The sequence below is a fragment of the Eretmochelys imbricata genome, chromosome 17, assembly GCF_965152235.1.
Source record: "Eretmochelys imbricata isolate rEreImb1 chromosome 17, rEreImb1.hap1, whole genome shotgun sequence".
NCBI lineage: Eukaryota > Metazoa > Chordata > Testudines > Cheloniidae > Eretmochelys > Eretmochelys imbricata.
Window position 1 is genome coordinate 10,771,611 of NC_135588.1, and position 13,073 is coordinate 10,784,683.

Sequence of the window (13,073 nt, forward strand, 5' to 3'; positions counted from 1 at the left end):
AGGGTGATACCTTGAAATAACATTGGTCCCTACTACTAATCAAACCACATGAAAGAAGGGAAAATAAGTATTCAATTAGTCTAAAACATGCACATTACAGTAACCTCCTGGCATAGCTTACCTGGATTCCACCAACCTTTGAGCCCTTACAAACGTTTTCCCTGTGCCAGGCATGAAATTGGATGGTCACTGAAACGCATAAGGCCTCATTTAAATCCCTGTAGTCTGGAAATTCAGTTGCAATGTCCCAGATCCTTCCCTCCTGATGTTGTCTGGAGGCCACATGACTGGTAAAGTGTTCCTAAAGCTTCAGCTGAACAAACTATAAAAAATGTCTGACGCTTGAGCAACACCGGCTAATCTTCTTTGTTAAGGTATTACTCCACTGTCCCTGCAACTTTATATCTTCAACACTGTAACAAAAGAGGGAAACAAAACCAGGAGGCAGAATAAATCTTCCTTGATTTATACCTCAAAGATAATACAGTGGTAAGTGTCATGGGAGTATTAGTCTCTTTATGATGCAGCAGGCAGAGTGCAAAGCACTATAAAGCTGGGATTTTTGACGGAGCCAAAGGGAGATTAACGCCCTTCTTCTCCCTCAGCCTAAAATGATGAGGGTTAATTGTTGCTTTGCACCAGATTCTACAGTGGTGAGGGGCAATGATGAAGTGCTCTGGCAGGAGGCCCTGGGATGCACTGTCGCTGTACCACCTGTAAAGATGATGCCACACGTGTTTCCCAACTGCAGCATCCAGTCCAACGGGTGTGGTGCTAGCCGGGGCAGTCTTTGGTTTCCTTCAGAGCAAGGATGGTGATTAGGAAAAGGCTGGGGGAGGCTCTTTCACCGCCTTCTCCCACCGCACAGGAGCCAGCCACAAACTGGTTCGATAAGGGCACTGTGTAAACAAGACTTCAAACCTCATCTGGCCTACCTTAGGGATGCAGTCCTGTCCCCATATAAATCAACGGGGCCTGAATTTCAGCCACTGGCTCTGACAAGTCCCAGTGTGACTCGTACTGGAGTAAACATAGCTACACCCGTGGCTAAAATCCCAGTATATAGACAGCCTTTCCATGCAACCATGTAACTTTCCCCTATGGAGCGGAGGATGCAAACCAACCAAAACCAAAAACAACATTCACACGAACCCTTGTCAAACACAATGGCAAGCCTCTGTTGTAGAACCAGCCACAGGGAAAAACAGGGTGGGAATATTGAGACATGAGGAATAACAAATCCACGGACCTTACGCCAACAGCCAGAGATTAAGAATCCAATCAAACAAATCAGAATGTATTTGAATTTTTCGTTATGTGTTTTTATTGCTGTTTAATGACCTCTTTGCATTTCACAAAACTAAGAAAGCCAGCAAGCAGTTTGATTGATTTAGATCTGCACAAATACTAAAAAGGGGCCACAACACGACTTCAAGATATTCCAAGTAGAGCCAAACAAGCCAACGTAAATGACCGCCAGGGGCCGTGAAAACGTTAAAATTCAAATACCTTTTCTTTCCAACCATTTCCCACCCTTATAACCAACCTGCCTGGATGCAACTACCATTTTCAAATACCTGGGGAATAAAAGGTAAGATTTGCAATGTGCCCTGAAGCTGATCAGACAGTCTATTGCAGATGGGAGTTATTTCTAAAGCCGTGGGGTCCTCACAGAGAATTGCTCAGCCAGTAGCCTCAGAGGACTCCAGCACATCTGCTAATCTCAACTGCAGCTGCATGGCTCAAGGACAGAGTCTCACGTAGGTAGGTCCTTAAGCCATTTAGGGCTTTATAGGTCAAAAATCAATACCTTAAATATCACCCAGAAACCCAACAAGCAGCCCACAGAGATGGCAGGGCACTGGTAGAATATTCTCTACTTACCAAACAGGCTGCCGCAGTCTGGCAGCAGCTTCAATTTCTGGGTTGTTTTCAGGGGCACAACTTAATTCTTGGCTAGGCACATAAATATTAAAGAAGATAGCCAGTGCCCAAAATGGGGCACACAGTAAATTAACTCCTCAAAAAGAAGCACCGGTGTAAAAACCACGCCTCAGCAATGGCATGTATAACCTGATGCACCCCCATTTTGCATAAGTTTTTTCACGCAAACTGTGTCCCTAAGGCAGATGTGAATGATACTAACCAGTGAGCAGGCAATAGACGGCACAAGTTAGAGTAACACTGGTCGGAAGGTATTGTCTGCATGTTAAATAAAGCATTTCTGTATCTACAAGAGACAAATGAATAGGACTAAGCAGGGCAAAGACACGTTTGAAGATATGTGGAAGGATAAAGCAGAGAGATTCAGGAAGGTTGTTTTAGATGGTAAGTACTGCAGAGAAGGTGCTCAAACCAGCAAGTGTGGAAGCAAGACAGAGGGAATAGAGTAGGACTCTTGCTGTCATTTACTAGGATAAGTGTACCTGAGCACCCATGTGGCTTTAAAAAAACGAAACACACACCCCAAAAAGCCCCAGCCATCACAATCCTAACATGCAAATACAAGACATCTGATTGATGACTGAGAAATCCTGGTGAAATCCCTTGGAGGGCATAAAGCCAGATTCTCCACCGCCCTGCACCTTGTGTAGTTTTTTACCCCAAAGGCCTGGTCTACATAGATCTACACCCCCTGAGCGCCATAGCTAGGTCGGCAGAAGAATGCTTCCATCAGCCTCGTTACCATCGCTAAGGGAGGTGGGTCTTCCGGCGACGGGGGAAGAAAAAAAAAACCAAACTTTTCATATCCTACAGGTTGCTATGCTACTATCACTCCCATTGTGTAAACTTGGCCCAAATCAGTGCAAAATGCTAGTAAATCCGACTGGGAATGTTTCACACCCACTCTGCACTTGTGTAAATGATTATACAAGGGACCGGGCAACAAGAAATCTGGCTCATTATTTTAAAGGATCTTATCTACGGCCTTGTCCGCATACAAGTTGTATTCCATTAACTATACCAGCATACAATCCCCGCTAGCACGGAGGAAGTTATTTTAGTGCATCTTATTTCCATGTAGTAAGGGGAATAGGTGTCCACATACGGGGATGTACTGGCATAACTACCTACCGGCTGCATCAGTTTAAAAAAAAAAATAAGAATTCATACCACTAAGCAACATTCATAGCAGTACAAAAATATCCAGACCAGGCTCAACTTTTCATTCCTTTACAACTTGTGCAAATCAGAATTCTCCACTCCCACCGCAGTAGCTTGTACAAGTGTAAATGGCTCCAAAGTGTATGTTCGGAGAAACACCATCTAGAGCTCCTGGTGCAGATCCAGCACACGTTCTTTCTTTCCACTCTCTGTGTTGTGATTCATTCCTCAGCTAGGGAGCAGCAGTTCCTAAAAGTGAGGGACAGAAAAGGATATTTTATATTGATTTCTTTAAAAGGATTAAACTGAAAGCCTGGCCTGCTTGGAGCATCATTCTTTACACAGAGCACACTAGTTTTCTGTCTCCACTAGACTGAATGTGTAGACGATGATAAAAATGGTAAGTATTTTCTGGAAAGAACCTAGAACAAAATGAACATCATCTTGTTTTGTTCAAAATTTTTCACCAAGTTGTTCTGATGAAATGAATCAGTTTCATTTCTGGTATTTTTTAAACTTCCCTTTGCTGGTAGAAAGGGAGGAGAAAAGAGGAAAAAAACAAAGAACAGACAAAAAAACCTGAGCCAAAATTTGTTTCGACGCATTTCGTAAGATGAACATTTCTCACAAACATGTGTTTCCTCTGAAAAGCTATTTTCCATCAGAACAGATCATCTGTAATATTAATTTAGGGTCTCCTGGCAGGTATGCATGGACGACGAGCAACTTGCATGACACTGGGTGGACTGCAGAGTCCCTGGTAAACTGTCCGACATAGTTGAACAAAAGACCCAATCTCTTAGTGGTAGGTCCTGGCCTTCGGGCACAGAAGTGTTCTCTCTAGCAGTTGCTGATCAGCTGTGTAGATCCTGGAAAAAAAGGGTCACCTCACTTTCCGTCGCAGTCTTGAAGTTAGAGGGTGACATCGCCCATTGAACTAGGGCTCGGGAAATTAGAGTTTAGTCCCCAGCTCTACTTTGTGTGAGCTCAAGCAAGTCATTTCAATGCATTGGGCCTCAGTTTCCTACCTGTAAAACAGGGTTAATACTTGCTTTCTGCTGTCCTTTGCCTATTCCAGCTATAAGCATTTTCAGGCAGGGACTGTCTAAGTGTGTGTACAGTGTCTAGGACAATGGGCCCAGGATGACGGCTGAAGCCTCTAGGTGCCACCATAATAAGAGTCTGGTCACAGAAAACACCAAATGAGAGCATGAGCCTACTGCTCTCAAAGGGATAAGACAGAGGGATTTGAAAAGAGAAGATGAAACGAGTGCAAACCAAACTAAAGGCATAAAAACCTGCGAGTGATCCGATCCCACTCTCAGTGATACTGAGGCACTCGGTATTTTTTGTTTGCTTTTGCTTCAGTTTTAAGGGCTTATGTCTGAGAGCCAAAATCCTAGCCCCATGGTAACCAGCCTCAGGAAGTATTTTTGTCTTTACTCTTATGGTTGCAAGCTTTTATGTCTCATTTGGTCCCAAGTCCTAATATTTCCAGTGAGGAGGAGAACTTACGTCCCAATAACTCTATGGTCACTAAATACTCAGAGGACTTTTTTGAAGCATAGGGTTGTTAACCTGCTGTTGTGACCCAATTCCAGCTTGGATAATTACATTCTGTCCTTCTAAAATTTCCTCTCTAGTTTCAGCTGGAGACAGAATTCTTCTTTACTTCCAATCCTACAATTTGGCAGTCTGCTTTTTTGTGCACTCCTTAAAGAGCGGCGGCTTTCAACTTCAGGAGAGTCTCACAAGAAAAGTTTGTAAAGGACTATGCAGTAACACTATATTAAGACTTTAAATTTTATAACAACCTGCACTGTATGTTCACAGGGCCATAAAATATTAAGCATCTTTGTTTTTCTTAATTAAATCAAATGCAAATTAAAGAAAAGATAAGGCAAGACGTATTGTCACTCAGGAGGTTAGATGTTAATTTGCTTTCTGCATTAAAAAAAAAAAGGAGGGGAGCATTACAGGTAAAGATGCCCTGGGTTGAGATTTGCAAGGCAATCTAGGGGATTTAGACTTTTTCAAAGGAGCCTAAGAGAGTTAGATGCCCAATTGACAGTGTAGTGATTTGCGGGGTGTGATTCTGCACTGCACCTCTTAGAGGCACAGTACTGAACTTGCAGCCTAGGGGAAGTTGGGAATATGATGGCTTTAAGCTACATTTGGTCCCTCCTGATTTGGGGCTGCTCCAGGAGCCGCTCGAGGCCCATCTAAGTTACAGCAGCCTATCACCATCTACCTGTGGGCACTGCCCAGTGCTATGAATATGCAACTCTTCATCGTGCTGATCTCTGAGTTAGTATATGCTGGAAAAACAGAATATCACTCTTCAAATGCATGCAATACTATTATTCGCTTCCGACTGCAATAAAAATATATTGGGGAAAAAACAAAGGTTTCTTCTGTTATTTCTATTTGGGAATAAATGGAAACAACTTTAAACACACATGCAGCCCCTTTCATCAAAGTAAATCACTTTACAAATATTCAGGAGTGAAGCCTTGCAACATGTGAGAAGCAGATAATTATTATCTCTATTCAGCAGATGGGTCAATAAAACAGAGAGGATAATTGACTTGCCCGAGTTGATGAAGTTACTCAGTGGCAGAGATCAGGATTCCTGACCCCCCCTTCCTCTTTATCTCTAAATTATACACACTCCACTAACAACATAGGGCAATGCTGAGCACTCTGGAAAACCCCACCTTAACTGTGCTCCCTTTGAAGTCGACGATAAAAATCCCGTTGCTTCAAGTGAGAGCGGAGTTAGGCTAATGCTGAGTGCTTCTGAAAATTCCACCCACGCTCTTTCTTCGGTACATCTTCATAGCCAGAAGCAGCAAGGCTCTGAGCCCAGGTCAACAGACTTGGGCTCACGGGGCTTGTGCTACCGTGCTAAAAAGAGCTACTCAGACAGCATTTTTAAGCTGCGGGTTGAGCCAGAGCTTGGCTCTGAAGCCCACCCCGTTCCGTTGGCTTCAGGGCTTGAGCACCAGCCCAAGCCACATCACCTACGTAGCTATTTTAGTGCAGTAGTGCGAGCCCCACATCTGTTCACCCAAGCTCGGTGCCGCCGGTGGTGTAGACGTGCCCTGACAGGTTACTGCAGATTACCAAGTTGGATCCTTTGCCTCTTACCTGACTGGATTGAACGGTCTCATGCTCTAGTAAGGTTTTGGCTGAAATTGAAACAAAGACAAACACATTAGAGAACAGCCCAATGGAAACAACATAAAGCGAATGGGTAGAAAACAGAACCGAAACCTACCTTATTGGTGCTCATCCCTAGGGTAGAAAAGAAAGACGGGTCAGTCCGAATGTGGAACTATAAACACCACTTACCAGCCATAACCAGACAACTCAGTTACAGTTCAAAGTTTGGGCTCAGAGTCTCCGATGGTGTAAATCAGCCTGGCTCCACTGACTTAAATGGAGCTAGGCCAATTTACCCCATTTGGGGATCTGACCCGGTATTTCAATAGAACCCTGGTGTGCTGAGGCTACTGCACACCACGCTGACCTGTATTGCCTCATTGTTTCCTTCTACTTCCCCCACCAGCCTGTCCGTATCCATCTGCTGCCTCTACTCTTATATTTAGGTTGTAAGCTCTTTGGGGCAGGGACGGTCTTTAGCTTAGCACAGTGGGGTCCAGCTCTATGACTGAGACTCCTATGCACTACAATACTACAAATAAATAATGGGGATGCCAGCAAACTCCTTTCCACCCCAAATAATGGTTTTCACACGCTTTTTTTTTTTTTTTTTACCTTGGTAAAGAAAATACAACATCACAACAAGACACCCAGCAAGGACGACGAATAGGATGACAAGGAGCCAAGTTGCTGAGGTAGATTCTGTCCATAAATAAATAAAAGAACCATTTTATAAGAACAACCTGCAGAGAAGAATAAACACCCTGTTGCTTCTTAGAGGACATAGATATGATTTACAATAATGAAGCCATATTACATCTGTGTGTGTGTTAAAAACCAGTCTACTGCAGAGGATTAAAAACAAAATAAAATAAATAGAACAAACCACAGCTGAGGCTCAAGAAACTTTTGGGGATCAAAGTAACAATGATTGAGGTGGGATTTACGACCACATGGCGTTAAAGGCCGGAGACTGAGAGGACTTAGTTATTAACCCCCAGGAAGTGCCCTGAACAAAGGTTATTATTGATATTTGATAGCTGAGCATGAGGGTGAGAGATGATACATAGGCACAAAGATTGCATGGGTGGTTATTATTACTGTCCACTGTCCTAACACTTAAGGCTCACGAAATCACTCTCCACTCCTCACTGAAATCTCTCCAAGAGAGCTCCTCTGCTGTTGCCCAATGGAAAGGAGTTCAAAACAACACGGAAACACAAGCACACTCAGTAAGCTTTTCCGAGCAAGGACCACCTTTGTTCCTACACTTTCTACTGCACCAGGCACACTGTTTTTCTTTAACAAATTAAATCAATCAATCAATCACAGGGTCAAACTGGTCAGGAAGGGATTTCTATTCTCCCTCCCCCAAAACGTTGATTATAAATTAAGTTTGCTGTGCATTTTTCTTTGTTTTTTGGGGTCAAAAAAAGGGTGGTTTTTTTTCTGTTTTTTAACAAAAATGGAAATATTGTTAAATGCCGTTTCCTCCGGTGAACACTGTACCTGTCACTTTCACCATCAGGCTTTTCTTGATTGGGTGCTTTAGGCTTTGGTGTTCCACTCGGCAGGTGTACCGACACCCATCGTCCCTGAGGGAGGCCTTAAGCAGGAAGTAACTGGAGAAGCTGTAAGTCCCATCGCTGTTCTGCCTGTGACTACTAGAGACAACGTGAGTCACCAAATGTGGGAGCATCCCCTGCTGCATTGGTTCCTGAAACCACTGAGCCTCGGCATCATGAGGGTAAAAGTGACTGATGTCACAGACCAGCTTGTGTTCGTCTCCTTCCACCAGAGACAGGACAGCAGCGTTCAGGGTCACCGTGGGCTTTTCTGGTTAAAAAAAAGTTATTACAGTGCTGCATCCAGATCCATTTAAAAATAAGCAAACTCTGCTATTAAAATGGCTCCATTTAATGTCCCTCATTTCTAAAGAGATCACTGATTCTAGCCCCCAAATTACTTCCCATCCACACAAATTTGGTTTCCCTCACTTATATTGCTGAAAACTGTTTGCACCAGAAACACAGAATCACAACACAGAGCTTCACTCCACCAAAGGAAGGAATCCCACAGCATTATAAAGCTTCCACCATGAATATATTTGTGTCCCCCCCTTATTTTGGGGGTCCCTGACCCGTCATGACCCACATTTACGTGTTGGCTGGTTGAGAAGAATGGCATGGAACCATTAAAAAACCCTTAGACATGTACCACCCACAGGCGTTAAGTTTATCATAGAAAAGGGAAATGACACAGGTACTAAGCGCAGCGGACATCCTTTAAAAAAGGAGCTTGCTGAATATGACCCGGCTGCACTGCAGGACTTGCCAAAGGATGCTCCACTGGCTAAAAGTCAGCTGCCCTAGCTTTGTTATGGAAAGACAGACTTGGGAGAGCACGAACCCTTGCTGCTGGATCTGCCCCAAGCTCTGGTCTTGGGTCCCTGATTCTATTCCTTGATAGAGTTAGACACAGCAGGGTTTATCCCACAGAGACATAATTAAAGGGTGGTGGGAAAAAAAGCACCAGATAGCGATCCCGTGGGCAAGGAGACTGGATCCTGTCCGAGAGCCTCACAAATTCTCCCCCTTTGCTCAATTCCAGCGGCGTACTTCATAAATACAGAATAATACACAGCGATTGTTAAGCGATCACCCGTCCGTATTAAGGCAAGTATCCTCTTATCCTGCTACATGAAGATAATACAAAATTTTCAGCATTGCCCAATATATTTAAAAAGAATCAATTACCTACTATTTCCAGCTGGATATTCTGTGCCCAAAGCACTGAGGACACCAATATTTGGCAAGAATAGGTTCCTGCATCTCTTACTCCCACTGTTCTTAGTAAGAGAGAAGCATTCCCCTTCGGGATCTCTGCTAGGAACATTTCAGCCCGTTTATCCTTGTGTTCCACCTGCCTGGTAGATCCATTGTAGGCAAATATCAGCTTTTTGTGTCCCCCTTTCTGCTGTAATATCCATTTGATGGTGACATCTGTGTTGTGATCGACTGAGAAAGCACAGCTGAGGAGGACATCCTTATTCAAGCCAGATTGGATTACAGAGGGTCCTGTGCGTACCAAGAATACACCTGTAATGCAGATGATAAAGCATCATTAGAGTGACCAGATTTTGGATCAATGGTGCTAAACACAGTCAGAGTACAAGCTGCCATCTAAAGACACACAAACCCATACTACAGAATAAAGCTTATATATGGTCAGAGCGAGAAATGGGTACAATTCATTGCTCTGCCACCAACTTCTTTTGTGCCCTTGGGCAAGCCATTTAACATCGCTTTGTGCCTCAGTTTCTCCATTTGAATAATGGGTACAATTAGCCTTCAATAATTCATAACTGTGTTACAAGTCTTATGCAGCGTTGTAGCCGTGCTGGTCCCAGGATATTGAGAACTCAAAGTTTCAAACCTCGTATTTAGCAGGGACACTGAGTTAGTTTCCAAGACCTGAAGAAGAGTTCTGTATAAGCTCGAAAGCTTGTCTCTCTCACCAACAGAAGTTGGTCCAATAAAAGATATTACGTCACCCACCTTGTCTCTCTACAAGTCTTAGTTAACTAACACTGGTTTTTGCAATCTAGGTTTTCATGATACTAAATAACTGGGAAACATTTATAATATTCTTTAAAATCCTCAGGTGAAAGACTATATCTATATATTACTTCAGTCGAGTTATTCCCAATTTACACTGGGAATCTGGGCTGGCCGGCCAACTGAAACACACACACACAAAATAAAAAAACGTTTAGGCTTCAACAAAGAGGCTATCTTTTGGCCATCAGAATCCCACTCCTGCTATTGTAAAAGTGAAAGTGAGTGTGTGAAAGCAACATGCTTGAGAGGGCTGAGCACAGAGTCTGAATTCTATTTTCTGTTCTGCCACTAAGCCAATCCGCCTCCCTGCCGCAATCTCCCATCTGAAAAGGGAAGATGATCCTTGACCGCACAAGGGTGCTTTGAGCATTAGCTAGTTAATGTCTCCATAGTGGTTTTGAATATGCAAAACACTAGACATTGCTAAATAGTATTACAGACCATTGTTGTTATTACTTGCATTTGGGTTGAGAAGCTGCCAGGTTACACTTTTCTGGCAATGCAAGTTATCTTTACATCTACTTTCCAGTCCCTTTACCCAGCTACACTGGAGTCAAGTGGCATTAGCTGTATTGGCAATCCTAAGTATTCATAAACCATGAGTCATACCTCCCAGAATCATGAAATTGGCTTAAAAATTAAGAGATTTAAAAAAACAAATAAACATTTGGTCTTCTTTTTTATTTACCTTCTAGGTTTTGAGTCTTTAAGAGACACCAGGGTCAATTTTTCATCATTGTCTCCATAACGATGAAGCCTAGAAACTTACTTTCTAAAAAATATATATATTTGACAAATTAATTTATTATCAAAAGGACTGTAGAGATGGTCTCTTATTCACAAGATTCCAGGAGCTGGGGCTTTAAGGAAAACACCAAATATCTGGACACCCCAAATAAAATCGCAGGAATTGGCAATACTCCCATTGTGTAAATAAGAATGAGACCCATTATTTAGATTATACACAACCCTAGCAAAGCTGCTTCTCCCTACTTTAAACCCACCAATGGGATATTTTAAAAATATCATGATGCTAGTTATTTCATTGACAAACTCACATTGTCATTACAATGCCACATGAATATTGTAAAACTTAAAGTCCTCATTTGGGCGGTGCAGTAGAAGTGCAAACCAGGATTATTATTTCATTTTTTTGGATAGTCTTGTTACCTGAAAGATAAAACGTCTCTGTGTTGCCTTGAGAAACATCTTCGGGAATTCGGTTCTCCGCCTCTTTGCTGGCACTTGATTGTACCAAAAAGACTGTAACGGTGAATTTGTCATCCAGGTGCTTTATGGTGCCAGTGAACCATGAATCTAGTTTATGAAGTTGAGTTTGTAACCCAGGCCAGAGGATCTGGGTGTTATCTGTAAAATATCTGCTAATCTTACATTCAAGCTTGTCAGTATCCTCATCCACATGTTGGAGAATATCCAGTGAGGACTCTGCATGAAAAAATACACATGCACCTGTTAGAATCCCAGCTCTTCTTCATCAATGTTATGGAGAGAGTTGAACTATCTACGCACACCAGCCCAAACAGCAAATACGATGCAACCCTATTCAATCTCAGTGGTAATCAACTCTCAGCACACGCAAAAACAGCACGGAATTCTCCTCCCCAAACCCCCAGTTTTACAACAGGCTCAAGTCTCTGCCTTTATGGACCCAGTTGCGGAGTTGTGGCCCTAATTTGGTTGTAGCATCTCAGGACTAAGATAAAGATGCTTGTTAACGAATACCACACGCACCTCTCCTTCAAGGCTAATTACCCTGGCTTTAGGAGGGGTCTGACACGACAGAGCCTGATCAGGAGAAATTACACAGAAATCAATGGGAGTTACACTGGAGTAATAAGATTTAAGTGAGATCGGCACCAGATCTACGGTTTTCAGCATCTTTGAAATGAGTATCACTGAGCCTGCAGACTGTCGAATATTATCAATATCAGCTAAGGAGCTTTCAGGCTTAAAGGGTGAAGCTCTTTCCTGTACAGAGGCTTAAGAAGGACTTACGCGGTTCACAGACCTCGTACTGGCTGAAAGAATAGCCAAAGAAACAATCAAATCAACAGATGAGAGACCAAGAAAACAGACAGATGTCCTGATTTCTAGAGGTCAGCTGCCGGGCTCATCTTGTCACAATCTTGTCTTTTACCAATCCCCAGAAGCGAATGAGGAGATCCCTCCACGAATTTGACAGCACTCACTTGAGTGCACTGGGAAAAGCACAGAGTTCAGCAGACTGAATAATGGGATATTCTGGGGAGTGCCTTTTAGTCAGATACATTTTACAAACATAGGGGTATTCTTGCCCCTTAAATTCTTTCTTTAATGCAGTATATTGTCACTGCTCTTTGTCATTCGCCATACACACAATAGGTTATTTGTGAGCCACACAATAAGTCACTTAATCATAATCACACAATAATGTTATTTCTAAAGATAAACCCGAAGCAAACCCCCAGACACACAGGGAAATTTGGAACCTGGATCAAGATCTGAACTTTGCAGCTCAGATTCCTCTCCTACCATGCTCAGCTCTGCATGAAAGGGCTCCAACAGGCACATCTGTTCTCTGAATCCTCCTACACTGTTGTGACTAGTTTGAGGAAAATGTACTCTGCAGATCCCACCTATGTTGTGATTAACTTTATCTGGTGATGATATAACAGCACAAGCGAACAACATTCCCAGCAAGATTTACCCTGGCAGATTTATCTTCCCACTCTTGCAAAATGATTAAATATTCGTTTACTAAGTGAATTTAATGCTGGTAAAGACTGAGGACTTATCTACACAGGGAAGGTAGTATGCAGTAAGTGAGGGTGTGAATTTAAAGTGCATTAGCTACTCTGCACCAACTCCCCATGTGGACGCTCTTAATGCAGTTTGGCTTGGAATACTTCCAAAGTATATTAAGCTGATGTGCACGAAGGTGCTCTTAGGGTGCGGTAAGAGTCCACATGGGGAGTTAGCGCTATTGCGGGGCCTTTCCCCGTGTAGACAATCCCTGAAGTCTTACGTTTAGTCACACAAAACATCGCCGCCTGCAGTAACGCCCACAGTGACCTACTGAAGTGCCTCAACCATGAGCTGAAGGGAAGTCAGGTTCTGATCATTCCTTGCAATAGGGCAAAGCCAGCTTAGCTGAACAGCAGAGGATCAGCCCTGCCCGTGCCA

General features: G+C 43.1%; 1 protein-coding gene across 2 annotated transcripts in view; it reads right to left on the bottom strand.

Annotated features, from left to right (window-relative positions):
* The window catches only part of LOC144276339 (tapasin-related protein-like), a 38,356-nt gene that overhangs the window by 19,126 nt on the left and 6,157 nt on the right, over nucleotides 1-13,073 (bottom strand). Inside the window, exons 3-10 of one of the 2 annotated variants that reach the window (XR_013348227.1) lie at nucleotides 11,061-11,336; nucleotides 9,027-9,368; nucleotides 7,780-8,106; nucleotides 6,886-6,972; nucleotides 6,386-6,402; nucleotides 6,256-6,296; nucleotides 3,115-3,354; nucleotides 122-413 (exon numbers count right to left, since the gene is read on the bottom strand). Coding sequence is in view for 1 of the 2 variants with exons in the window: in XM_077836319.1 (XP_077692445.1) it covers nucleotides 6,282-6,296; nucleotides 6,386-6,402; nucleotides 6,886-6,972; nucleotides 7,780-8,106; nucleotides 9,027-9,368; nucleotides 11,061-11,336 (1,064 nt within the window). In the remaining variant the exon portion in view is untranslated. Of the gene's footprint in view, nucleotides 1-121; nucleotides 414-1,296; nucleotides 3,355-6,255; nucleotides 6,297-6,385; nucleotides 6,403-6,885; nucleotides 6,973-7,779; nucleotides 8,107-9,026; nucleotides 9,369-11,060; nucleotides 11,337-13,073 lie in introns of those variants that run through there. The other variant, XM_077836319.1, reaches the window with a different exon arrangement.